Source organism: Nyctibius grandis, chromosome 12, assembly GCF_013368605.1.
Source record: "Nyctibius grandis isolate bNycGra1 chromosome 12, bNycGra1.pri, whole genome shotgun sequence".
Taxonomy (NCBI): Eukaryota; Metazoa; Chordata; class Aves; order Nyctibiiformes; family Nyctibiidae; genus Nyctibius; species Nyctibius grandis.
The window spans coordinates 1,733,115-1,759,021 of NC_090669.1; the positions used below are offsets into that span (position 1 = coordinate 1,733,115).

A 25,907-nucleotide genomic window follows, 5' to 3' on the forward strand; every position below is an offset into this window, starting at 1 on the left:
CGAGCCGGTCTTGCCCGGGGAGCCCAGCTCGCTGCTGCACGCTGGCAGAGGCGCTCTCGCAAGCCATACCTGCCGTGACTCCCGTGCCACCCCCGTGACCGCCCCGCTAAGTCAGAGCCCACGCTCGTTACGTGAGTTGCTCTGTCCCAAGTGAGCAGAGGCTCCGGCACCGTGGGCTCCGCAGCCTCTAGAGTGCCTAAACGTGGCTGGCTTGTGCGTACGCTGTAATTCGCAAGTGGGATGTTAATGAGCTGGCAGCGCGGTTAATTATCCACCCGCTAGTGGGAAGTGACAAGCCTCTGAAATATAATTAATTGCCGTTCCCGAAAGAAAAAAACCCCTCAGGTGTGGATGTGGGTGCCAGCCCATCCACCTGAGCTGTTGGTCTCGCTGCTTTTCCTTCCAACCTCAGCTCCGAGTCCTTTGCTCCCCTACACGGCAGCTTGTGGTGGCTACCAGCACGGAGGGAAGCTGGCCCTCATTCCTTTCAGTTCTTTTTGGGCTCCTTAACCTTCCGTCCAGGTAGGATCTTCCCCCTTGTCCCTGCCTCTGGGCTGGATCTCACCTGCCCCGGCTCCCCCTGCTCCTGTGGGCTCCCCAGCAGGATTTCGTTGATGGAACTGAGCGTCAGGTTGCTGAAGACCATGTTGAGGTGGTCAACGCCTCGCAGCTCCTGGACGTGCACCTTCTGATTTTGCTGGTCGCGCCATCGCTTGCACAACTCCGAACTGCGTGTGGGGACGGTGTCATCCCCATCACCATAAATCATGTCCACGGGGTCCTCATAAGGGAAATGCTCGTCATATATGTAAGTCTCCACGGTGGGGTAGCCTGTGCCATAGAGGCAATACGTGTCCACTCCAGGAGGAGGTAAGTCCTTCAGCAAGTCCTTCATGTCCTCCCACATGTACCAGCCATCCTCCAAGTTGACGTCGGTGAAGAAGCGTTGGTAGTCCCGGTAGGTGTAATTGTAAGAGGGCGTGGAGATGAAAACGTGGGTCTCGGGCCAGGCCAGGCTTGTTGGGAACATCCAGGGGCTGGTGGTGGTCATACGCTGCTCTTCACGCAGCTTGATGTTGGACATGAGCGGGATGCCCTGGTTGTCACCTGCAGGACACACACAGGGGCTCGTCAGAAGCAGCACCAAGATGTACCTTGGCAAATGGTGCCCCTTGGGCGGCTGTGCTGGCATCAGCCCAGCCATCAGTGACTCACAGCTGTCTCTGGGGTATGGTTCCACCTCAGATCTTCCCCTGCTTACCCTGCCCTGCCCATGTCCACTCCTCACCCCTCTGGCTGCAGATATCCAGAGCAACCTTCCAAACTCTTCTCTCCGGCATAACATCTCTAGCTGCTAGGAGGGGCTGAGTGTAGACAAACCTGGACGTGTGATGGGCCTGACCAACCCAGCCCTGGACTTTCCCTGCAACACCAGCACCTCCACGCCTGCCTGCAGGGACAGGAGTGAGCTGAGCCCCATGAGGGTGCTCACAACGGGTGGCCAACCTGCATGCATCCTGCAAGCCTCGGCGTTTGTGGTGTGTCTGGAGCCCTAAGACCATGCAACGACCTCAGGTTACCTTAAAAATGTCTCTGGCCCTTGTGGCAACAGAGAAAAACATGACGAGATGACTTAAGGGTGATGCAAGAGGCCAGATGTTAAAATCTTCAAGCACATGATTTAAGTTCCATGAATTTTTGGAGGCTCAGCTTGTGACTTGTAGATATTCTGGGCTATCAGCATTAGGCAAGTGATTGTGGCTTTCTGGGCTGAAAAGAGCCTAAAGAGGAACTGGGTGAAGGGAGATGAAAGCCTGAAGACAGCAGAGCTTGTGGGGGATGGGCTTTGAGATGTGGAGAGACCCAAGCAAGTGGTGGAGGAGAGCATGAGTGCCCCTCGGGTGGCCTCCATGTCCTCTGCTGCTGAAGGTTTGGAGTGAAGGTCCAGCAACCTGCATGGATGGAGGTGGTGCAGCTGTCAGGGAGGGCAGTGAGAAGGGGGTGAGCGTGCCCCAAACTGCTTCCCTGGCCACAAGGTTTTTGGCTGAGCTGCTTACTTGCCCAGGATGGGTGTTTTGGCTTTCAAGGAGCACCCTAAACCCAGGAGTCAACCCTGGGCATGGTGCAGGGTATGCTGCAGGCTGCCTGGTGAGAGCTGGTGTGGAGGAAAGGGGATGGCCAGGCTGCAGGTGGACCTTTCTGACAGCAGTTTTCCATAGACACAAACCCACCAACCCCAGTCATGGAAACCAGAGCAAGATCCAGGGCATGCCCTGGGCCACTGTCCTGCAGCTGGGGCCGTGGCAAGAACCTCTGTGGTGCTTCCTGCGCTGCGGGATGCAGCAGCATCAGCACCAGAGCACGAGTGCTGCCTCCACAGACCCCCTCGGCCATTTGTCCCCACCTCTTCCACCACCGTGTCCCTTCCCTGCCCACCACCACCCTTCTGTTTCTGCAAGAGGGAAAGAAAGCCAAGAGGTGGCTGCACACAAGGAGTCACCCACCGGACGCCAGGACACGCAGGGGCTTGACAGCGCCTCCCCAGGGAGCACCCAGGGAGATGAAACCCCCAATGTACTGATCTTTCCAGGCTTGCGTCTGCTGTAGCAAGAAGTAGAGGATGTTCAGGTTGCCCATGCTGTGCGCGATGAGGAAGACGCGTCGCTGGTACTCGTCGTGCATCTCCTCGATAAGTGCCTTCAGGTTCTGGAAGTATTCGGGCTGCTCCTCTGTGGACAAGAGGGACACCAGCTCTTGGCCACCTCACTCATGGCCACAGGGCTCCAGGGCTGACCCTAGGAGCCCCGACCACAGACAGGTGTGGGCACAGAGGCCACAAGTGCCACTGTGCATTCACACAAGTGTGCTGTGACTGGCCAAGTGCCCACCACCACGGGCAGCCACCCCTGTCCAGGGGTTCCTCCATGCCAGCAGGCTCAGCAGGCCTGTAAGAGCCATCCTGCTTCCCTCCCATCACGGGTGGCCTGGCCACAAACCCCATACTTACGGGGCCCGACCCTCCAGTCGTAGGGGGCTGCCCGAACCGTCTGGTCCCTCACGTAGCCGTTGTTCACCAGGTTCTGCACCAGAGTGTGCAGGTAACCTATGGGCAGAGAACAGGTGGGAATTAGGTCTGTGGTCTTCAGTCTTTTTCCACCCTGGTCCTGGTCACGGGCACAATGTCCTCTGGTAAGCCCTGGAGCTTGGTGGCTCAGCCAAAGGTGGTGGCTCAGCCAGAGGTGGTGGCTCTATGCATCCCACGTGTGCTGGGGTCAAGGATGGGGTGGTCCCTGCTGGCACTCAAAAGGACCGTGTCCCCGAGGCCAACGTCCCTCACTCCCAGGTGACCTGGGCTCTTTGCAGAACCTGTCCCCCTTGGAGACACGGGTGCACCTCTCCACTTGCAGGGAGCATGTAGGATCCCTGGACACCCCACACCTCTCCTCCTCTCACCTGCCAGCTTGCTCTGATCCAGGTATTCCACGGAATAGGTCTTGCCGAAGCCAGGCACGCGGATGTGCACCCCCGGGGCGTTGGACATTTTCCGAGAGGTTCTGTTGTACACCACCCTGCGGGGACAGGATGGGAAGTAGTTGAAGAGCCATGTCCCCAAGAGATGGTGTGGAGATCACCGGGTGGCAGCCTGGACCTTTGGTGGTTGTTTCCAAGGCTTGTGCAGATGGGGAGGTGGACTGGTGCCAAGCTAGCGTCCATCACCTGGCATCTTGGGGCAGGAGGGTCTGATGGGCAGGGGAGGGGCAGCATCTCCAGTGGGTGCTGAGGATGGTCTGGGTGGCACAAGCATGTGGCAGGGACATGGGAAAGGGACAGGCACTCGGAGCAGGAGCCAGCCAGCTGTGTTGCCAAACAGTCCCGTGGTGCTCCCGTGTTTTTCCATGTGTGCCAGGTCATGGCCGGGGGTGGGAGGAAAAGGGAGGGAGATCCCTGGTAGGTCATTTCCCCGGGGAGCTCCCGGGGTGGGGGTGAGCGGTACCTGGTGTTATCGATCCAGCAGTCAACTCCCACTGGCAGGAAGGTGTTGAGGTTGAGCCAGATGGTGAAATAATCCTCTGTTTTGCGGTAGCACATCCAGTTCACCACGTCCGGCTTGTCCAGCTTCGCTTCCAGCTGGTTCCCCAGACACCCGGGCACTGGTGGCACCGCAGAGGGAGAGCAGAGCCAGCTACAGACCCCGTCCCACTCGCCCCATGGTGCTTCCCCCAGCCCCCCAGGCAGGGCTCCCCTGGGGCTGCCTGGCCAGGGACACTTGGGGACGTGCTGGAGCAGCATCCGTGGAGAACAGCCTCCTCCTCGCAGGAGTGAGGGTGCTCGGAGATGAGGTGTGGGGTGAGCATGGAAGGGGCACTAAAAACGCATCCTCAGGAACCCCCTGAGCTGCCTTTCCCATGGAGTGACCCCCAGAGCTGCCACCCTCGCCCCAAACCTGCCGATCCCCACCAGCATGAAGCAGCCTGGATTATTCCCCCCATGCCTGGCTGCGTTTCCATCCTCCTCTCCTCGCTGCAGCCTGGGGCAAGGAGCCGGTGCTGCTCGGGGCTGCGCAGCCCTAAAGCATCGCCTGGCAGCTCTGGGGTGCCCAGAGTCCCCAGCGAGGCGAAAGTCACCCCGGTTCTGGCACTCGAGGTCCATGTACTCTTTTCCTGAACTTTAAACCCTCTGTAGGGTGCCGAGCGGAACCATGCCCTGCGGGAACTCAGTGTAAATAGTGTGTATGGTAAACACGGGGAGGTCTTCAGCAAGTTCATGGTCTGACCTGTGTGACCTGGGCTCCCTCGATGGAGGGTGACCATCTCCCGGGTGTCTGGTCTGCCTCTGGGATTCCTGGTGGGGATGGGACACCCATCCCAGTGCCACCCCATTATGTGTGCCTGTGCCATGGGCACCCCCCATGGAGAGCATTCCCAGCTGGTGTGCGGGAGAGTGCCAGCTCCGGGTGCCAGTACTGACCCCGAGGGTGAGGACAAGAGGTGAAGAGACTGCAGGGGACAGTGGCTGTGAGCCTGGTGGGGTGGGAGCACTGGGTGATGAATCCCATGGCCCCAGCAGGTCCTGGACTGGCCTGCGATGCTCAACTGGGGACAGCACGGACCTTCAGTGCTGCTGCAGGCACTGTCTGCTATGTGTCCCACGTAAGGTGCTTCCCTCAAGGACACCACGAGCTGCTTTGTGCCCTAAAGTCCCTGTAGATGCCCGCCCTGCACTGGTCTGGGACCTGGACTGTGCTGTGGCTGTGGGACCCCACAATGATGGCAGGGTTGGAGCCGTGTTGCCTTGTGCAGGGGCTGAAGGGTACAGGTGAGGAGCATCTTGGATCTGAGAAGGATGTCCCCCATTTTCCCTGGTCCCCACTAGTCTCCGGTGTCCCTGCACCGTGAGGTCCATGGGCGCAGGTGTTTTGGGGAGCTGCAGTGCTGTCCCTGTCACAGCAAGGGTCATTAGCCATTGGAAGGGGCTGCCCAGGGAGGTGGTAGAGTCACCATCTCTGGAGGGGTTTAAGAAAAGCCGGGACATGGCACTTAGTGCCCTGGTCTAGTTGCCATGGTGGTGTCAGGGCAATGGTTGGACTTGATGATCCCAGAGGGCTCTTCCAACCTGAATGATTCTGTGATTCTGTGGGTGTGAGGGCAGCCTGGCCTGGAGATGCTCTAGCCCCATCCCACCCACCCCACGTGGCAGGGGCACAGCTGTGGCCTTCTAAAGCCTCCTCCCACGCGAGAGGTGAAGGGGATGTAGTGGTTGCCTCCTTCAGCCTGCTTCACAGCTCCCTCACCTCTGTGGCATCTCCCCAGGGATACAGGGAGGGTCTAATCCTGCCTACAAAGCACCCGGCTGGGGATCAGGCCATCCAGTGGACCCCAGGAGAGCCCAGGCAGGGTGCGGGCAGAGACAACCTCCCCGGCCAGTGAGAAGAGTGGGACCACAAGGTGTTTTGATGGCTCCTGAGGGTGCCCAGCCAGCAACCCCACCCCCGGCGAGCAGCCCTGAGCTCTGCCTCCCCTTCCCGAGGACATTAGGTAATCATTAAGGGAGTTCCCGTGGGGGCAGAGGGGTTATCGGCGGTCCCAAGGGCACTGGGGGTTTCTGGGACGCCCAGCCCAGGGGGATGGGCTACGTGTGGATGCCAAGCAGCACGTGGGGCTGAGGATGGTACGGGGGGGCACGGGGAGATGCTCTGGCCATCACAAGTCATCCTGAGAAGAGGCACCTGGTGACGGCCACCGGGGTCTCCTGGCCACCAATATGGCCAAGCAGAACATGCCCCAGGGCACCAAGGCTCCAACCCCCGTCCCCTGCTCTGTGCTGCCTCTGGGAAGGTGGTTTGCAGGGTCAGCCCTCAGCGTTGCAGCGGGGACGTTCTGCTTTTTCTCTTCTGCTTTTAAAGGGGAAACTTGATTCAAGAAAAAGGAGAAAAAAACCCGATTCTGCTCAGCAGAGGTTTCATGGCAAACCCCGAGCTCGAGTCCCCAGCGATGGCACAAGGGCACAGGGAGGCAGTGCCGTGCAGGATGGAGGTACCAGCTGGTGGCTGCTGCTCCCACCTCCACCTCCCCCAGGCGATGCCCCAACCTCTCCTCCCACCTCCCTGAGCACCCCTGCCAAAGGCTCGCCCTCTACGCCGCCCCCAGGCAGGGTGGACATCGGGTGGATGCCCTTCTGCAGCCACGGAGGGTGACTTAACCAGCGGCAGAAGACACGGGGTGGGGTGGGCTTTGGGGGACCATGGGGTGGTGGGTGCTGGTGGCAGCAGCCATGGGGAGCGGCAGATGAGGACGTGCTGCAGCCCCTGTCCCTCTGCCAGCAAAGTCCTCCCCGAACCCAGCAAGCCCTGGACCAGCTGGGAGATTTTAGAGCCCCATTTGCTTTTTGGGGTGCCCAGCCTGCACCCCCAGCTCCAGGTAGCCACGGCTGGGCATAGCATGGGGGACCTGGGAGCTGTCTGTCACCCCGCCTTGGTGACTCCAGCTCCATCTTGCAAAGGGTCACCAGACCCAAAGGCCACCAAGCCACCGGCAGTGTGGCACCCCAACCTCACCGCCGGCTCCAGGGAGGCTGTGCAGCACCCAGGGGTGCCCACCCGTACCCCGTGACCTTACCGAGTACCACGGGCGGCGTGCTGTTGGTCGGGGGAGCTTCTGGGGTGCTGGTGGGTGGAAAGAGGACGTTGAAGAGCCAGAACTGGGACGTGGGCTGCAGGAACAGCGACAGCGTCAGCAACGCGATCCCGACGCCGCTGCTCCCCATGGCAAGCTCCGGCCGGGCTCCTCCGCGCCTCTCCAAGCAAAACAGCCTTTGATATTTTTTTTTTTGACGTAGGTCCAGCCAAGAGGCACCGGGGCTGCAGGGGTGGGGCTGGCCATGGTGGGGAGGAGGGACGGGGAGGGCGGAAGGACTGGCCTTGTGGCCATGCCATGCCCTGGCCGGCAGTGCCCAGGGGCTCTTGGCACCCCGAGAGCCCTGCCTTGGGGTGCCAGCAGAGCAGGCATGTAAATTTAGAGGCTTCCTAGTGCCTCGGTGTCCCATGGCTGTGTGCTGGGGTGGTGGCTGCCACATGCTTGTCCCTGCACCGTGCTGCCGGCGTGACCCCACGGGGCTCCCGGGGTGCCCGGGGCTGCCCGCTCCCCGCCTGGGTGCATGCAGCACCCTCCGCTCCTCCTGCCCTTGGCACGGTGGGCTGGTGCTGCTGATGTGGCCACGCAGACCCCAGACCTCTGGGAGAAGACGTCGGGGTTGGGACAAGCGAGGACACATCTGGGCAGCCCCTCGTGCAGCATGGCAGCAGCACATCCCCCAGTGCCACCTCGGGCACTGCCCCTGCCCCGTGCCCCCCTGCCCAGGCTGCCCCATGCAGCATCCCCCAGCACCCCTCAGCATTCCCCCAGCATCCCCCAGCATCCCCCAGCATTTCCCCAGCATCCCCCAGCATCCCCCCAGCCTTTCTTCCTCCCAGGGAAGAGCGGAGTGGGTCTGGTCTGTGTGGGACTGGAGGGCACTGGGGGGTGGGCTGGGCTGGCAGGGGGGTTCCCCAGGGAGCAGAGGAGCCCCATCCTTCAGTGCCAGGAGGAAGGGCAGAAGAAGATGAAGGGGGGCCTTCAGGAGCCCACCGGATCTTGTGGCCCCCCTCCGAGGGCACAGTGTCTCTGCTGGCCAAAGCCTTGCTGTGACCCGGCGTCACACTGAGGTCGCTGCGGCCACGGCGCAGAGCGCTGACCCCCCTCCGCTCACAGCCGCAGGTGCCAGGGTCGGGCCCTGGTGGGAGGCCGGCCCCATCCGTGCCCAAAGCCGGGTGCTGGGCCCGGTGCGTGCGGGCGGGCAGCCTCGTTGGGGCAGTACGAGGGTGACAGAGGTCAAAGCAGGTCCCCTCGTTGTCCCACCAGTGCCACAGTGAAGCGAGGTCCTCACTGCCCATCTTGAACATCCCCCAAAACCCACATATGAGCCTGGATAGCTCAGCTGGGAGAGCATCAGACTTTTAATCTGAGGGTCCAGGGTTCAAGCCCCTGTTCAGGCGAAGGCTTTATCCTTTAGGAGCCTGTGGACGACGTTGGGTTCCTGCTGGCACCTGCTTTTTCTGCGTGACAACCTCCATGAAGATGATGAAGGGACTGGAGCATCTCTCTTAGAAGGGAAACCAGGCTCTTCTCAGTGGTGCCCAGTGGCAGTGCCAGAGGCCATGGGCACTAACCAGAGCACAGGAGGGTCTGTCTGAACATCAGGAGACACTTTTTCACAGTGAGGGTGACCGAACACCAGCACAGGTTGCTCAGAGAGGTTGTGGAGTCTCCATCCTTGGAGGTATTCAGAATCCATCAGGACGTGGTCCTGGGCAACCTGTTCTGGGTGGCCCTGCTTGAGCAGGGGGGTTGGACCAGGTGACCTCCTGAGGTGCCTCCAACCTCAGCCAGTCTGTGATTCTGTTGCCTGTCACCCCAAACTCTCTCCAGCAAAGCCATGCATCTTTTTAAGGGAGGATGCAGAGGCTGCGGCGACCCGTGGGGCCACCACATGGCTTCAGCCCGGTCCTGAATTGCACTGTATATGTGTATATACACTTATTTATGAAAAATAGAAAAATCTTTTAACAGAAAACTGAGTAATTTGGGATGAAAAATATCCCCTTTGGGATTTTGATGTTTTTCAACCTGAACATACATCAGTTACTCAAGCACATGTTATTCTTCAGATAAGCTTAATGGCCTTATTCCCTGATTAAAAAAAAAAAAGAAGTATGGAGAAATGATGTATTTCCTTGTGTTTCTGCCTCTCAACTGTGTAAAAGTGGGACAGGTACTTCTGCTGCTGAGGGACAGCTTCTCTAGATGTTTCTCCTCTCTTCCTTCTGTGTTACCTTTAGAAAGGAAAATGCTTTTTGAGCTTTCTCTGAGTGGAGAAAGATGTGTTTTCAGTAGAAGAGTAAATGAACCTTTTCTTCTCAGAAAGGGTTATTAGACATTTTCTTCTCAGCAAGGGTCATTAGCCATTGGAATGGGCTGCCCAGGGAGGTGGTGGAGTCACCATCTCTGGAGCGGTTTAAGAAAAGGCTGGACATGGCACTTAGTGCCCTGGTCTAGTTGCCATGGTGGTGTCAGGGCAATGGTTGGAGTCGATGAGCCCAGAGGTCTCTTCCAACCTGATTGATTCTGTGATTCTGTGAAGGTCGGAGGAGTGTGAAGCTGTGCAAGCAGTGCCGTGTAAACTCCTAGAGGTAAATGCATAACGAGTTTTGTCTCTATTTCTCGCTATGGATAAGGTATGAAAGGAAAATGATTTATTTTATGCAATAAAAAAGCCTTCCTCTCCCCTTCCCATGCACAAGCCCTGCAGACACCTCAGCCAATCCGCCTGGGTGCTGGCAGCCCTCCGCTGCTTTCAGTGGTGAATAAATTGAGACCCCGATGCTTGGGTAGGATCTTCTTCACCAGCTGAGCCCCGTGTGCCACCCGTGCGATACTTTATGCAGCCAGTTGAAATTTGTTTTGAAACGAGTGAGTTCTGCACAGCTGTCAGGAGAGGGCACCAAGACCAAGCAAACAGGGTGTCTCCAGGGTTTAAAGGCTCCTGAAGAGTAAAGGCAACAGTTTAAAACGCTTCCTCAAGCTGAAGCACCTCTTTGTGCACCCCAGAGATCTCCACCTGCCTCTTGGTGCCCACGAGACCTCTGGTTCCCAGACCCACAGTGTGTCAGGGTCGTCCCTCAGTGCTGTGGAGGGGTTTTGCCTCTGCTGTGGAAGCATCCCTGGAGGTGCTGCAGCCAAAATCCTGTTCTCCAGCTGGGAGAGCTGGCAGTGGGGCTTTCATCGGATTGATGTTCCTTCTTCTTCAGGTGGTCTCTGTGGCAGATCCTTCCTACCCTGCAGGGCAGGAGGGAGATCTCTTGGCTCTCCAGAACCGAGCCTGGGGCAGCGAGCTGCTGCCTCCCACTTCTCACTCTGTGGGGTGGCCACAGTGTCTTCTGGTCCTCTTTTTGCATAACTGGGAGGAAGAGTGAAGGAAAGGTGGAGAGCTGGGTGATTTCTTCTAAATTCTCACGCTTTGCCTGGAAAATGGAGAAGCTGGTGTGCTTTCCCAGAAGTGTCCCTGAAGCCCCACTGGAGAGACCCTGTGCAGTGACTACAGGTTGGGAAATCGTTGTAGGTCCAAGTCTGGTCACTCTTTGGAGCAGAGAGCACATCAGAGCTTGTGGCTCCCTCCTGGGTCCCGGCATCTTTGCAAACTAACCTCCTTATAGGTGCCTCCGTTGCATCTTCAGCCTGGCCTTTTCCTGCACCAGGCGACTGGCAAAACTGTTGCTGTGACTCGGATTCGAACCGAGGTTGCTGCGGCCACAACGCAGAGTACTGACCACTATACGATCACAGCAGGAGTCCTGCCACACGCTGGGACCACGAGGAGGAGAGCGCCTGTGCCGTCCCCTTCCCTGATGCAGGGTACCCAGCGTGGCCCGGCCAACAAAACCACGCTGTTTCATTAAGGCAGCTCCAAATGGACTTGGATGCTGCTGCTCGGAGCCTCGGCAGCCGGGAACGGGGCCCTAAATTGTGCAAAACGCTGGTGGTGCCGGGATGGCACCTGGGGAGCGAGGCTGCTGCAAAGGGCAGTGCTGCTGAGGGGTTATCATGCCGTGGTGGCATCATGCAGTGGGGTCATCACGCTACATTACAGCAAATTTAGAGTTACAATTGTTTCAGCTAACTCTAAGTTATACAACAGCTGAGCAACTAAGTAACTTCATAGCAATGATAGGACAAGAAGACACAGCCTCAAGCTTCACCAGGGGAGGTTCAGGTTGGACATTAGGAAGCATTTCTTCTCAGCAAGGGCCATTAGCCATTGGAAGGGGCTGCCCAGGGAGGTGGTGGAGTCACCATCTCTGGAGGGATTTAAGAAAAGCCTGGACATGGCACTTAGTGCCATGGTCTAGTTGCCATGGTGGTGTCAGGGCAATGGTTGGACTCGATGATCCCAGAGGGCTCTTCCAACCTGATGGATTCTGTGATTCTGTAAGTGTGTGATACAACAAATTTGTGGCAATTCAGTTTAAAACACAACAAATGGCATGAGAATCTCCGTGGGGAACTGAGTGATGTTATGGGAAGGCCTTGGGCAGGGAGGTCCAGGTAACCTGGGATGTCCCCAGGGCCCCTGGGGTCCCACTGCCACCTCCCTGCCTGGCCGTGGTCCCCGCAGAGAAGGGGAGGGGAAGCCCAGGGCAGGCAGTGTGGTTGGGCTGAGCCTCTCAGCTGGGCTCAGCCTTGCGGGGTTCCTCACTTTGGAGTCTTGTCCTCCAAGCTCATGTCTCCAGGGTCCTGTTGACACTGTGGTCTGTCTTTCAGCCCTTGGTTTTCTCCCAAAACCACCCCTCCAGCTGCTTCTGTGACACTTTTAATCCTCCCCCCACCCCAGGTCTGCCCTATGGTAGTCCAGTTGATGGGGTGTGTTGGCCAGTGCTGCCTACCCTTTCCTCCTCTAGGCTTTTTGCTCCTGCCTGGTTTGGAGAGGAAACCTAATTTTCTGTTCTTTTAGCCTCTTTATGACTGAATCTGCACCACAGAGGTGTGAACAGGTGGTACGAGATGGCCAGGGTAGAAATTGGCCAAGAGAGATGTATCCAATGCCAGTGTGATCCCCTCTTCCTTCACTCCCCATCAGGGCTTTCTCCTCCCTCGGGCACGCCGAAATGGCCTCACCTCTGGCAAGGATGGGGAGGGCCAGGAGTTTGTTGTCCCAGAGCCATCCTGCCCCTGCCTTTCTCTCTTCTGCTGACGCTTGCAGGCTCCCAAACAGGGACATCAAAATGGTCCTACATGCCCTGTGTTGGGACCACCCTGTGTACGTCCCACTCTGCCAAGGTGTGGGGCACGGTTGAGGGTCCCGTGTTCTTCATCCCTGTGTTACACCACAACTTTTGTATTCATTATTGATGAGAGAAACACCTCTATGTTACTCCCAATTTTACGCCTTCAAGAGGGTGCTTTGGGGACTCCAGAGCTGCTTTTGATGTTTCTGGCCCTGGCGTAGGTTAGGCTCAGTGCTGATGGAGAGGGATGGACACGGTGGGGGTGAGAGCTCCCTGCTCCATGCCCCGGGCAGCCCACGGACCCCCAGGTACCATCCCACCACCTTCCTCCTCCCCATCCCTCCATGCACCACAGGATAAACAGTGGGTGAGCCCTGGTGCCCCCAAGCCCTGCACAGACCCCAGGGCCTTCATCAGGTCCCTCACTCCACTCCATCAGCCCCTTGCTGAGTCTCAGAGCCCCTGTGGGCATCTCTGCTCAGCCTGGAGCCCTAGAGTCACGTGTGCCCCATAGAAATGTACATGGCACCAAGAACCCATCCTGGCTCCACACACCGGCTCAGAAGAGGGAGTGCAGCCACCCAGAAGAGAGGTGGAGACGGGATTTAATAGGAATATAGAAGAGACAGAGATGAGGGGGCTTCCCACTCCTGGGAGGGCTCAGGACCATGTTTATAGACTTCCCCATCATATTGACGTATCTTCTGCTCTGCCAGAAGCCCAGATACCTTTCCCTTGGATCCCAGAGAGTCATCTGCTGCCCAGTGCTGTGGCATTAAGGAGGAACGGTTTGGTTTTACTGTGCAGGGAGGAGGGTGCAGAAATGCTGTATGTGCTTAGTTCAGGCTGGGTATTATGGGATCTGCTTCTCCTGGCATTTCTATACTTTCTATGATGGGGCACGGCCCCTGGCACTCAAGGCAATGACAAGGTCCCCTGTGCAGGGGGTCTGCCTGGGGATCGGTCAGGCAACAGATGAGACTTTGGACCAAACAGGCATTGACCCACAGGGCAAGGTGTCTCGGTGTCTAGATAGAAAACACCGGAGCAATCCTTTTCTCTTTGGCCACCCACAACTTTCTGGTCCCAGCTAGAAATCCTACTGGTTTCCATTGTTCGGAAACCCATGTTTCATATATCCAGGGTGGTTGCAGCTGAATGCAAACTCAGCTACGCTGAAGAAGGTGCTCCCGGTAAGAAGACTGATTAAAACCTTTGACTGCCCTTGCACCACCCTTGAGGCATGAACTAACCACTGTTAAGGCATGACCAAATGCCTAAAGATGGCCTGAGAACAACCTCAGCTTGTTTAAGCTGAACAGGCCACCAAGGAGCCATTTCTCAGAAAGACCTATGGGGATCTCTTCTTTAATTGCTTTCATGCTTGGCTCCGTACCATCCACGGTTACGCAATGTTGGGACAACAGCTTTCGGACTGCAATTTATTGGAGCAGCTTTTCCTGGTGAAACTGAGATAAAGCTCATGCTCCGCCTTTATGGTGCTGCCCATCTACTTGTAAGGGCAAAGACCAGAGTTGCTACTGACTCTTACAGGCTCCTTCTAGGGCAAAGTGGATGCAAGTCACTTGTAGACACACCAGAACCAAAGAAGGGGACAAGAGTTTACAGAAGGACTCGTGGATAGCCAGATTTGCCATGATTTCTGGTCAGTGCAGCTGCAGCGTGACGTGAATGATGCTGTGGGGCAGGAAGGGCTTGGGTCTGTGTTTGGAGGGGTTCCTCTCTTTCACACGACCCCTTCTTCCATGTGACTGAAACATCAGGTGGATGCATGGGTATGAGGGGCAGGAGGACAGAATCATAGAATCATTTTGGTTGGAAAGGACCTTTGAGATCATCAAGCCCAACCGCTAACCCTGCACTGCCAAGCCCACCACTAACCCATGGCCCTCAGCACCACATCTACACGGCTTTTAAATCCCCCCAGGGATGGGGACTCCACCACTGCCCTGGGCAGCCTGTGCCAGTGCTTGACGACCCTTTCTGTGAAGAAATTGTCCCTGATCTCCAACCTAAACCTCCCCTGGCACAACTTGAGGCCATTTCCTCTCAACCTGTCGCTTGTTACCTGGGAGAAGAGACCGCCCCCCCCTCGCTACACCCTCCTTTCAGGCAGTTGTAGAGAGTGAGAAGGTCTCCCCTCAGCCTCCTTTTCTCCAGGCTAAACCCCCCCAGGTCCCTCAGCCGCTCCCCATCGCACTTGTGTTCCAGACCCTTCCCCACCTTTGTTGCCCTTCTCTGGACTCGCTCCAGCACCTAGTCAGAAATAACTCTGAGAAGGTCTCTCAAAGCCTTAGTGAAGACTCTCACAATGAAAGCTAAAAGGAGACCAAGAGGAAGACTCAAATAATGCTACTTATTGTTTACAGACACAAATTTATTAAGACACAGGCACAAGTCAGTGCAGCAGCAAAGGGACCCGCTGCCAGCATCCTGGGCTGGTGTCTCACCAGGGCACAACCTTCCCTTCCCAGTCCAGGAAGGTGCCGGTGTCCTTCTCGGAGAGGGAGGAGAGCACCTTCAGCATCCCTCGCACGCTGTCCTCCACCGTCACCGGGGGCTGCGGGGCAGAGGGGGAGAGGCAGCCCGTGCCCAAGGCCTGGCTTAGGTCTGCCCTGGAGCAGGTCATTGCTCCAGGCTTGGGGCTCTCTGGTGTGGGTGAGGAGAGGCCAGCACAGGGAAAAAGGTTCCCCATCTCTCATCTCCTTCTCTCATGTGCCTCTAGCTCAGAGCATCAGCCAAAGAGCTGCCCAGAGCCCAGCATGTCTGGGACTGTTTGATCCACAGGGAGCTCTGCGTTCCCAAATAAAGAGGCTCTTCCAGACCTCGGCCAAAAGCTCTCTTACCTTGTATGATCCTGAGCCCCCCATGTCGGTTTGCACCCAGCCAGGGTGCAGAGCCACGCAGAGGACGCCGTGCTCCCGGTACCCCAGGGACTGGCACTTGGTCAGCATGTTCAGAGCAGCCTGCGGGGACACGGGGCAGGGGTGGCGGTGGGAGGGGAAGGTGGGCTGCACGGGGACACGTGCAGAGCCCCCAGGGGCAGGGCAGGGCAGGTGGAGCCAGCTGCCCAGGGCACACAGTGCTGCTGCACTGTCCCCATGCAGATGCCCAGCCCAGCATGTCCCCATCCTGGCACGTCCATCTGAGGTGGGACCTGGGGCCAGGCACGGGAATGTGTCATCAGAGGGACCCAGTGGCTGGTGGGAGCTCCATCACAGTGCAGAGAGGTGAAGGAACTGAGGGGGAGGTTGGAAGGTGTGCGAGATCGTTCGGAGAGGACAATGTCGGGGCTCCCGCCCAGCGCAGTGTGGCAGTACCTTACTGCAGCGGTAGGAGACAACATGTCCATAATGCCATAGGTAGAGATCCTCAATGGAGCCCGCAGAGCTGGACATGTTGATGATGGCTGCCTTGCTGCAGCTCAGCGCTGAGCCCGGGCTCCCTTGGGCAGCCTTCTTCAGCAAGGGCAGGAAGGCCTGGGGGAGAGGGGAGGGGAGGAGACAGGAGCACACACGAGGTGGCACAGGGGAGAGGACCAGCCCCTTCCACAGCGGGCAACGTTGGCACCAGCACCGGATCATCCTCCCATCTCTTCCCAGTGCCCCAGCCCAGCAGGCTCCAGCTCCCGAGCTCCATGAACTTCTTGTTGAATGACAGTGCATTGGGCACCAGAGCAGAGGCAGGACCCTCTCCCACCGGCCCTTCACACCCCCCAGGACAGCCCAGATCAGGGAGCCAAGGCCACGGGAAGGGATATTCCCCAGAGCTGTGCTGCAGTGCTGGGGGTGAGGGTCTCACCTGGCTCAGCAGCAGGGGCCCAATCGTGTTGGTGGTGTAAACCTGGCTCATGCTCTCCAGCGTCTCATTATCAAGTGATACCACCCTTGACATGCCAGCGTTGTTGATGAGGAGGTTCAGCCCCGAGCTCCCCAGCTTCTCCCCGACTGTGGCTGCAGCCGCCTTGATGCTGGCGGGGTCGGTGACTTCTGCAGAGCCGGCACAGGGGAGGTCAGTGCCCGCATCCCTGTGGTGGCTTGGAGCCCTGTGTCCCCCCAGGGAGGGCAGTGCCCCGTGTCCCTGCAGGCACTGGTCCCTTGGCACGGCTCCCTCCTGGCACTGGGCTCCCAGGCTGTGCGCAGTGCCCGGGCACACGCCAGGCAACCGGGGCGAGGGACCCCACCTCGGGGCACCTACCGAGCGGGACGATGACCAGGTTGGGGTGCTTGGAGGCCAAATTCTGTAGCTCCTGCAAGAGAGGGGACCGTGTGGGCACACGAGGCAGGAGGGGCTGTGCAGAGGCTCAGCCGTGCCCAGGCAAAGCCCGCGTCGCTCCGGCTCCGTCCTGGCACCGCCTCGCGCCCAGCACCCTGCTCTGGCTGCCCCGCTCCCCTCGCGGGGGGCTCCATGCCCCCACACACGCCACGTGTCACTGTCCCCTCCGCACAGCCGGTCCCTCAGCCGCCCCAGCCCACTGCCCTGTGCCCCTGCGGGTGCCCGGCTGCAGCTCGAGCTCTTTGCAAACCCCCTCCCTGCTCCAACCTGCTGCCCTGGCACCCAGCGCTCCCGTCCCCCGGCACGACCCGCCGCGTCCCAGCCCAGCCTCACCTGCGCTCGCTGTCCCTTGGGGTCCCGACACCCCGCAAAGACCCACTCGGGTGGGTTTGGCATCCCCAGGAAGTGCTGGACAAGCCCCAGGCCGATCCCCCGGTTGGCCCCAGTCACCAGAACGGAGCGGACACGAAGCTCTCCCATATCGCTTCTCCTCGCTCTGCTCCAGCGTGCAGTGTTTGCTCAGCTCCCCAGTGCTGCTTTATAGAGTGTTCCACAGCCACCCCACCCACTCAGGGCTTGCTCAAACCCTTGGCTCCACGTACAACATCTCCAGCTCTTTGAACTCTAGGACACAGTTCCTGGCGGGGAGCCAGCCGTCGTTACCAACGGGCAAAAATCACTTGGCTTTTTCAGCTGAACTCGGCTGACCTTGGGAATCCTGGCTCCATAATCCAGGAGGTAGCGGCCACCCTGGCCAGGAGAAGCTGTTGTGGGTGAGGAGGGATGGAGCAGCATGTGGGAGGGATGTGGGATGCCCCACGGCTCGGGTGGCCTTCGAGCTTCACCAGCATCCCGGGCTTTCCACACCGTACCAGGTTGTGCCTCGGATGGCCATGAGCAGACGTTCTCTGCCTTGCTCTTGCCTCTTCCCACCCAGTGCCCATTCACCAATTGCCCCATGAAAGACCCGTGGAGCAAACCCAGCATGGTCTGCTGGCAGAAGGAAGTGGGCCTTTTTCTGGCTGGGAAACGTTCCCCCTCCTGCCCACCCGCGCCCCGAGCCATGCTGGCACGGCGGTGCCTCTTCCAGGCTGCCCAGAACATGGTGACGCGGTGCCTGGCCGCGGAGCTCCAGGACAAGGGCATCCTGTGCGCGGCCATCCATCCCGGCTGGGTGAAGACCGCCATGGGGACGGAGAAGGTACGGGGCTGGGCAGGGGAGGGTCAGCAGGACCCCGCTGTGCCCCCACCTCGGGGGAGGGCAGGGGACGGTGTGTGACGCTGTTGGCTGCCAGGACCATCTCCTGGGCAGGAGCAGGCAGGGAACAGGCAGCGAGCTGCACCGTGCCAAGCGCCTGGACAGCCAGCCCTGTGCCCCCGGCCAGCAGCGAGAGCAGGGGGCGGCAGTGGGGAAAAACGCCCCCAGGAGCACCCTGGGTGCAGCTTCTCTCCCCTTCCCCACCCCACGAGCAGCTCTGCACCCCCTGTACCCCCCGTCTCCATAAACGCTGATGCCTCTGCTCCATCTCGGCACCCACAGCCTCAACCCCCCCGGCCAAGCCCGGCACCCGCTGCCCACGGGCTGCACAAGCGCGGTGTGTCCGTCTGTCCTGCCTGAGACCAAGTGTCCCCCGATGGAGGGAAGAGGGTCCCTGCGACCCCCAGCCCCTTGGGCAACCCAGGCTGAGCACGGAAAGCCAGCTCTGGGGAGGGCCGGGGTGTCCCCAGCCCTGGAGAGGGTCGGGGTGTCCCCCAGCCCTGGGGAGGGTCAGGGTGTCCCCAGCCCTGCAGGGGGTCGGAACGTCTCTCTCCTCCCAGGACAGGGGCTCTGGCCCCGGCTCCGCTCCCTCCGGGAGGGGACGTCTCCAGAGGGTGGTCACGGTGCCACGGGACCCACGGGCTGTCACTCGTGGGGACCCCAGGGACAGCCGGGGGTCGGGCGGGCAGCTGCGGGCACGGCCACAGCCCGGGGTAAGGAGCGGGGCCGCACAGCGGAGCCGGGGGCTCTCGGGCAGGGGTTTATTGAGGACGGGGGGCAGGGGGGAGCCGCGGCACACGGCCCAGCTGCCAGGAGGCCATGCCAGCGTGTCACCAGGGCACAACCTTCCCTTCCCAGTCCAGGAAGGTGCCGGTGTCCTTCTCGGAGAGGGAGGAGAGCACCTTCAGCATCCCTCGCACGCTGTCCTCCACTGTCACCGGGGGCTGCGGAGGCAGAGGGGGAGAGGCAGCCCGTGCCCAAGGCCTGGCTAAGGGCTGCCCGGGGAAAGGAGCCGCCCAAGGGCCGGGGCAGAGCTGCCAGCCCCGGGCAGAGGGGCCGAGCAGGGAGCCGAGGGGCCGGGGGCACCAGGCACCCGGGGCAGGGGGAGCTGCCCAGGCAGGGATGGGGCAGGCGGGAGGTCGTGCTCAGGGGCTGGGGCAGCACCTCCCGCCCGTGGCACATGGGCACAGGGGCCCTGATGGACCTGTCGTGGGGAAACTCCTACCGTGTGTCCGGCCGAGCCCCCCATGTCGGTTTGCACCCAGCCAGGGTGCAGAGCCACGCAGAGGACGCCGTGCTCCCGGTACCCCAGGGACTGGCACTTGGTCAGCATGTTCAGAGCAGCCTGCGGGGACACGGGGCAGGGGTGGTGGTGGGAGGGGAAGGGGAAGGGGGGCTGCAAGGGGGCACCTGCAGACCCCACCTGGGGCAGGGCAGGGAAAGCAAACCTGTCCCTGGCATGGCCTGGCAGTACCTTGCTGCAGCGGTATGAGAGAAATGGCATCAGCTCCCAACCGTAGGGAGAAGTGATGGAGCCCCCAGAGGTGGAGATGTTGACGATGGCTGCCTTGCTGCAGCTCAGCGCTGAGCCTGGGCTCCCCTGGGCAGCCTTCTTCAGCAAGGGCAGGAACGCCTCGGGGAGAGGGGAGGGGAGAAGAGGAGAAGACAAAGGAGAACACATGAGGTGGCACAGGGGAGAGGACCAGCCCCTTCCACAGCGGGCAACATTGGTACAAGCACCAGATCATCCTCCCTCCTCTTCCCACTACCCCAGCCCAGCAGGCTCCAGCTCCTGAGCTCCAGCTTGTGGCTCCACGAGCTTCTTGTTGGGCAACAGCCCATTGGCCCCAGAGCAGAGGCAGGACCCTCTCCTACTGGCCCTTCACACCCCAGGATGGCCCAGCTCGGGTGAGGGTCTTACCTGGCTCAGCAGCAGGGGCCCAATCGTGTTGGTGGTGTAAGTCTGGGTCATGGTCTCCAGCGTCTCGGTATCAAGCGAGTTCAACTTGGCGATTGCAGCGTTGTTGATGAGGAGGTTCAGCCCCGAGCCCCCCACCTTCTCCCCGACTTTGGCTGCAGACGCCTTGATGCTGGCGGGGTCGGTGACTTCTGCAGAGCCGGCACAGGGGAGGTCAATGCCCGTGTCCCCCCAGGGAGGGCAGTGCCCCGTGTCCCTGCAGGCACTGGTCCCTTGGCACGGCTCCCTCCTGGTACTGGGCTCCCAGGCTGTGCGCAGTGCCCGGGCACACGCCAGGGAACCGGGGCGACGGACCCCACCTCGGGGCACCTACCGAGCGGGACGATGACCAGGTTGGGGTGCTTGGAGGCCAAATTCTGTAACTCCTGCAAGAGAGGGGACCGCGTGGGCACACGAGGCAGGAGGGGCTGCGCAGAGGCTCAGCCGTGCCCAGGCAAAGCCCGCGTTGCTCCGGCTCCGTCCCGGCACCGCCTCGCGCCCAGCACCCTGCTCTGGCTGCCCCAGTCCCCTCGCGGGGGGCTCCGTGCCCCCACACACGCCACGTGTCACTGTCCCCTCTGCACAGCCGGTCCCTCAGCCGCCCCAGCCCGCTGCCCTGTGCCCCTGCGGGTGCCCGGCTGCAGCTCGAGCTCTTTGCAAACCCCCTCCCTGCTCCAACCTGCTGCCCTGGCACCCAGCGCTCCCGTCCCCCGGCACGACCCGCCGCGTCCCAGCCCAGCCTCACCTGCGCTCGCTGTCCCTTGGGGTCCCGACACCCCGCAAAGACCCACTCGGGTGGGTTTGGCATCCCCAGGAAGTGCTGGACAAGCCCCAGGCCGATCCCCCGGTTGGCCCCAGTCACCAGAACGGAGCGGACACGAAGCTCTCCCATATCGCTTCTCCTCGCTCTGCTCCAGCGTGCAGTGTTTGCTCAGCTCCCCAGTGCTGCTTTATAGAGTGTTCCACAGCCACCCCACCCACTCAGGGCTTGCTCAAACCCTTGGCTCCACGTACAACATCTCCAGCTCTTTGAACTCTAGGACACAGTTCCTGGTGGGGAGCCAGCCGTCGTTACCAACGGGCAAAAATCACTTGGCTTTTTCAGCTGAACTCGGCTGACCTTGGGAATCCTGGCTCCATAATCCAGGAGGTAGCGGCCACCCTGGCCAGGAGAAGCTGTTGTGGGTGAGGAGGGATGGAGCAGCATGTGGGAGGGATGTGGGATGCCCCACGGCTCGGGTGGCCTTCGAGCTTCACCAGTATCCCGCAGGCTAGAAGGGCTTTCCACACCGTTCCAGGTTGTGCCTCGGATGGCCATGAGCAGATGTTCTCTGCCTTGCTCTTGCCTCTTCCCACCCAGTGCCCGTTCACCAATTGCCCCATGAAAGACCCGTGGAGCAAACCCAGCGTGGTCGGCTGGCAGAAGGAAGTGGGCCTACACTGCTGGCACATCACCACGCAGCTCTTCATGCTCTCCATCCCTTTGGGTGCTGCCTCGCTACACACTAAACTGAGCAGCTGCCCCACCACTTCCGACATGCTGGGGCCATCGCCGCTCTCGGGACCTCCAATCTCTGCCTTCCCCCTTTGCAAATTAACTCAGGAAGGGAAAGGCTGGAGCCTGGCCCGTCCTTGGGGCGTCCTCCCCATCCCCTGCCCTTCTGCCGGCGGGGTCTGTCCAGCTGCTCGTCCACGGGCTGCGACAGAGACCTCCAGGGCGGTGTCCTCGAGCTGGGGGCTCGTCCCGTGTGAACAGAGCGCCGGTGTCTTTGTGTCAGGAGTTTCTGCCGCTGCTGGAGAAGGCGGCGAAGGGCGCGGGAAAGGAGGGGCTGAGCTGCAGCAGGGCCGCGGTCATCAACGTCTCCTCCAAACTGGGCTCCATCGGGCTGTGCCTCGGGGTGCCGGAGGCCCCCATGTACCCGTACCGTGCCAGCAAGGTGAGGTGCCAGGGGAGGGGCTGGGGATGCTCTGCTGTGCACCGTGCCCGTGGAGGGGAGCCCGGGGGGGGCACCCACCTGCCCCAGGGCCACCCACCCCCTGCCCGCTTCTCCCAACGTGAGCACGGAGACCGAGACCAGCAGCACCCGGGGCTGAGCCTGTCAGGGGAGCTGTGCCGACACTTTACCCCGGGGCAAAGACCCATTTCCCATCTCCACGGCCATTTTCTAGCTGGGAAACGTTCCCCCTCCTGCCCACCCGCGCCCCGAGCCATGCTGGCACGGCGGTGCCTCTTCCAGGCTGCCCAGAACATGGTGACGCGGTGCCTGGCTGCGGAGCTCCAGGACAAGGGCATCCTGTGCGCGGCCATCCATCCCGGCTGGGTGAAGACCGCCATGGGGACGGAGAAGGTACGGGGCCGGGCAGGGGAGGGTCAGCAGGACCCCGCTGTGCCCCCACCTCAGGGGAGGGCAGGGGACGGTGTGTGACGCTGTTGGCTGCCAGGACCATCTCCTGGGCAGGAGCAGGCAGCGAGCTGCACCGTGCCAAGTACCTGGACAGCCAGCCCTGTGCCCCCAGCCAGCAGAGAGAGCAGGGGGCGGCGGTGGGGAAAAACGCCCCCAGGAGCACCCTGGGTGCAGCTTCTCTCCCCTTCCCCACCCCATGAGCAGCTCTGCAGCCCCCCGTGCCCCCCACCTCCATGAACGCTGATGCCTCTGCTCCATCTCAGCACCCACAGCCTCAAACCCCCTGGCCGAGCCCGGCACCCGCTGCCCACGGGCTGCCCAAGCGCGGTGTGTCCGTCTGTCCTGCCTGAGACCAAGCGTCGCCCGATGAAGGGGAGAGGGTCCCTGTGACCCCCAGCCCCTTGGGCACCCCAGGCTGAGCACGGAAAGCCAGCTCTGGGGATGGTTGGGGTCTCCCTCAGCCCTGGGGAGGGTCGGAGTGTCCCCAGCCCTGTGGAGGGTCGGGACATTTCTCTCCTCCCAGGACAGGGGCTCTGGCCCCGGCTCCGCTCCCTCCGGGAGGGGACGTCTCCAGAGGGTGGTCACGGTGCCATGGGACCCACGGGCTGTCACTCGTGGGGACCCCAGGGACAGCCGGGGGTCGGGCGGGCGGCTGCGGGCACAGCCACAGCCCGGGGTAAGGAGCGGGGCCGCACAGCGGAGCCGGGGGCTCTCGGGCAGGGGTTTATTGAGGACGGGGGGGCAGGGGGGAGTCATGGCACACAGCCCCGCTGCCAGGAGGCCACGCCAGCATGTCACCAGGGCACAACCTTCCCTTCCCAGTCCAGGAAGGTGCCGGTGTCCTTCTCGGAGAGGGAGGACAGCACCTTCAGCATCCCTCGCACACTGTCCTCTGGCGTCACGGGGGGCTGCGGGGCAGAGGGGGAGAGGCAGCCCGTGCCCAAGGCCTGGCTAAGGGCTGCCCGGGGGAAGGAGCCGCCCAAGGGCCGGGGCAGAGCTGCCAGCCCTGGGCAGAGGGGCCGAGCAGGGAGCCGAGGGGCCGGGGGCACCAGGCACCCGGGGCAGGGGGAGCTGCCCAGGCAGGGATGGGGCAGGCGGGAGGTCGTGCTCAGGGGCTGGGGCAGCACCCCCCGCCCGTGGCACATGGGCACAGGGGCTCTGATGGACCCGCTGTAGGGAAACTCCTACCGTGTGTCCGGCCGAGCCTCCCAGGTCAGTTTGCACCCAGCCAGGGTGGAGAGCCACGCAGAGGACGCCGTGCTCCCGGTACCCCAGGGACTGGCACTTGGTCAGCATGTTCAGAGCAGCCTGCGGGGACACGGGGCAGGGGTGGCGGTGGGAGGGGAAGGGGGGCTGCACGGGGACACCTGCAGACCCCCCCTGGGGCAGGGCAGGGGATGCAAACCTCTCCCTGGCACGGCACAGCAGTACCTTGCTGCAGCGGTATGAGACAACTGGCATCAGTTCCCAACCGTAGGGAGAAGTGATGGAGCCCCCAGAGCTGGACATGTTGACGATGGCTGCCTTGCTGCAGCTCAGCGCTGAGCCTGGGCTCCCCTGGGCAGCCTTCTTCAGCAAGGGCAGGAACGCCTGGGGGAGAGGGGAGGGGAGGAGAGAGGAGGAGACAGGAGCAAACATGAGGTGGCACAGGGGAGGACCAGTTCCTTCTACAGCGGGCAACGTTGGCACCAGCACCAGATCATCCTCCCTCCTCTTCCCACTACCCCAGCCCAGCAGGCTCCAGCTCCTGAGCTCCAGCTTGTGGCTCCACGAGCTTCTTGTTGGGCAACAGCCCATCGGCACCAGAGCAGAGGCAGGACCCTCTCCCACCGGCCCTTCACACCCCAGGATGGCCCAGCTCGGGTGAGGGTCTCACCTGGCTCAGCAGCAGGGGCCCAATTGTGTTGGTGGTGTAAATCTGGGTCATGGTCTCCAGCGTCTCATTATCAAGTGGGATCTGCTTTGTAATGCCAGCGTTGTTGATGAGGAGGTTCAGCCCCGAGCCCCCCACCTTCTCCCTGACTTTGGCTGCAGCCCCCTTGATGCTGGCGGGGTCGGTTATTTCTGCAGATCCAGCGCAGGGAGGTCAGTGCCCGCATCCCCGTGGTGGCTTGGAGCCCCCCGTGTCCCCCCAGGGACTTGCCCTTGGGGCTGGACATGGGCAGGAGGGAAGGCAGGACACAGGGCACTGGTCCCTTGGCACGGCTGTCTCCTGGCACTGGGCTCCCAGGCTGTGCGCAGCACCCGGGCACAGGCCAGGGAACCGGGGCGAGGGACCCCACCTCAGGGCACCTACCGAGCGGGATGATGACCAGGTTGGGGTGCTTGGAGGCCAAATTCTGTAACTCCTGCAAGAGAGGGGACCGCGTGGGCACACGAGGCAGGAGGGGCTGCGCAGAGGCTCAGCCGTGCCCAGGCAAAGCCCCGCGTCGCTCCGGCTCCGTCCCGGCACCGCCTCACGCCCAGCACCCTGCTCTGGCTGCCCCGCTCCCCTCGCGGGGGGCTCCATGCCCCCCCACACACCACGTGTCACTGTCCCCTCCACTCAGCCGGTCCCTCAGCCGTCCCAGCCCGCTGCCCTGTGCCCCTGCGGGTGCCCGGCTGCAGCTCGAGCCCTTTGCAAACCCCCTCCCTGCTCCAACCTGCTGCCCTGGCACCCAGCGCTCCCGTCCCCCGACACAACCCGCCACGTCCCAGCCCAGCCTCACCTGTGCTCGCTGTCCCTTGGGGTCACGACACGCTGCAAAGACCCACTCGGGTGGGTTTGGCATCCCCAGAAGCTGCTGGACAAACCCCAGGCCGATCCCCCGGTTGGCCCCAGTCACCAGAACGGAGCGGACACGAAGCCCTGCCATATCGCTTCTCCTCGCTCTGCTCCAGCGTGCAGTGTTTGCTCAGCTCCCCAGTGCAGCTTTATAGCGTGTTCCACAGCCACTCCACCCACTCAGGGCTTGCATAAACCCTTGGCTCCACGTACAACATCTCCAGCTCTTCACATGCTAGGACACGGTTCCTGGTGGGGAGCCAGCCGTCGTTACCAACAGCCAAAAATGTTTTGGCTTTTTCAGCTGAACTTGGCTGACCTTGGAAATCCTGGCTCCATAATCCAGGAGGTAGCGGCCACCCTGGCCAGGAGAAGCTGTCGTGGGTGAGGAGGGATGGAGCAGCGTGTGGGAGGGACGTGGGATGCCCCACGGCTCGGGTGGGCTTCACAGCTTCACCAGCATCCCATGGACTAGACGGGCTTTCCACACCGTTCCAGGTTGTGCCTCGGATGGCCATGAGCAGACGTTCTCTGCCTTGCTCTTGTCTCTTCCCACCCAGTGCCCATTCACCAATTGCCCTTTGAAAGACCTGTGGAGCAAACCCAGCAAGGTCTGCTGGCAGAAAGAAGTGGACCTACACTGCTGGCACATCACCACGCTGCTCTTCATGCTCTCCATCCCTTTGGGTGCAGTCCTAATTCCCCCTCTGCCCTGGAACATGCAGGTTGGCTACAGCCCCAGTCTTTTTTCTTCTCCCGTTGTGAGCTTTGTCAACAGATGTTCGTTTGCTTTCACATCCTCTGAGTAAAATTTACCATTTTTTTTTGCTTGGTATAAATCCCGACATAAATCCCGTGAGCACGTAGCAGAGATGCACACAAACACACTGTGCTTTCTGGCACGGCAAATG

General features: G+C 61.1%; 4 protein-coding genes and 2 non-coding genes across 7 annotated transcripts; 1 reads left to right on the plus strand and 5 right to left on the minus strand.

Annotated features, from left to right (window-relative positions):
* Nucleotides 1–5: 5 nt before the first annotated feature.
* LCAT (lecithin-cholesterol acyltransferase) lies at nt 6–7,263 on the minus strand. Its single transcript, XM_068411445.1, has 6 exons — nt 7,116–7,263; nt 3,995–4,151; nt 3,454–3,569; nt 3,008–3,103; nt 2,505–2,729; nt 6–1,107 (listed from the first exon to the last, which is right to left on the minus strand). Exons 1-6 carry the CDS (start codon nt 7,261–7,263, stop codon nt 488–490), a joined length of 1,362 nt encoding a protein of 453 aa, XP_068267546.1. The 3' UTR covers nt 6–487.
* Nucleotides 7,264–8,457: 1,194 nt separating this feature from the next.
* Nucleotides 8,458–8,530, plus strand: TRNAK-UUU (transfer RNA lysine (anticodon UUU)). The gene has a single exon. It is a non-coding gene; the product is annotated as a tRNA-Lys (tRNA).
* A 2,276-nt stretch (nt 8,531–10,806) lies between these two features.
* Nucleotides 10,807–10,878, minus strand: TRNAH-GUG (transfer RNA histidin (anticodon GUG)). Its single transcript has one exon. It is a non-coding gene; the product is annotated as a tRNA-His (tRNA).
* Nucleotides 10,879–14,693: 3,815 nt separating this feature from the next.
* LOC137669368 (C-signal-like) lies at nt 14,694–17,136 on the minus strand. The gene is made up of 6 exons (XM_068411426.1): nt 16,946–17,136; nt 16,535–16,586; nt 16,139–16,326; nt 15,658–15,816; nt 15,184–15,303; nt 14,694–14,897 (listed from the first exon to the last, which is right to left on the minus strand). The coding sequence occupies exons 1-6, from the start codon at nt 17,090–17,092 to the stop codon at nt 14,784–14,786; spliced, it is 780 nt and encodes a 259-aa protein (XP_068267527.1). The 5' UTR covers nt 17,093–17,136; the 3' UTR covers nt 14,694–14,783.
* A 1,493-nt stretch (nt 17,137–18,629) lies between these two features.
* Nucleotides 18,630–21,170, minus strand: LOC137669334 (C-signal-like). The gene is made up of 6 exons (XM_068411382.1): nt 20,573–21,170; nt 20,162–20,213; nt 19,792–19,979; nt 19,345–19,503; nt 19,096–19,215; nt 18,630–18,814 (listed from the first exon to the last, which is right to left on the minus strand). Exons 1-6 carry the CDS (start codon nt 20,717–20,719, stop codon nt 18,701–18,703), a joined length of 780 nt encoding a protein of 259 aa, XP_068267483.1. The 5' UTR covers nt 20,720–21,170; the 3' UTR covers nt 18,630–18,700.
* A 1,782-nt stretch (nt 21,171–22,952) lies between these two features.
* On the minus strand, nt 22,953–25,088 carry LOC137669323 (C-signal-like). 2 transcript variants are annotated; one of them, XM_068411364.1, is made up of 6 exons: nt 24,941–25,088; nt 24,529–24,580; nt 24,109–24,296; nt 23,664–23,822; nt 23,421–23,540; nt 22,953–23,140 (listed from the first exon to the last, which is right to left on the minus strand). In XM_068411364.1, exons 1-6 carry the CDS (start codon nt 25,085–25,087, stop codon nt 23,027–23,029), a joined length of 780 nt encoding a protein of 259 aa, XP_068267465.1. In that variant the 5' UTR covers nt 25,088; the 3' UTR covers nt 22,953–23,026. The 2 variants fall into 2 exon arrangements, with proteins under 2 accessions (XP_068267465.1, XP_068267464.1); XM_068411363.1 differs by having other exon boundaries at nt 23,116–23,540.
* Between the last annotated feature and the right edge of the window lie 819 nt (nt 25,089–25,907).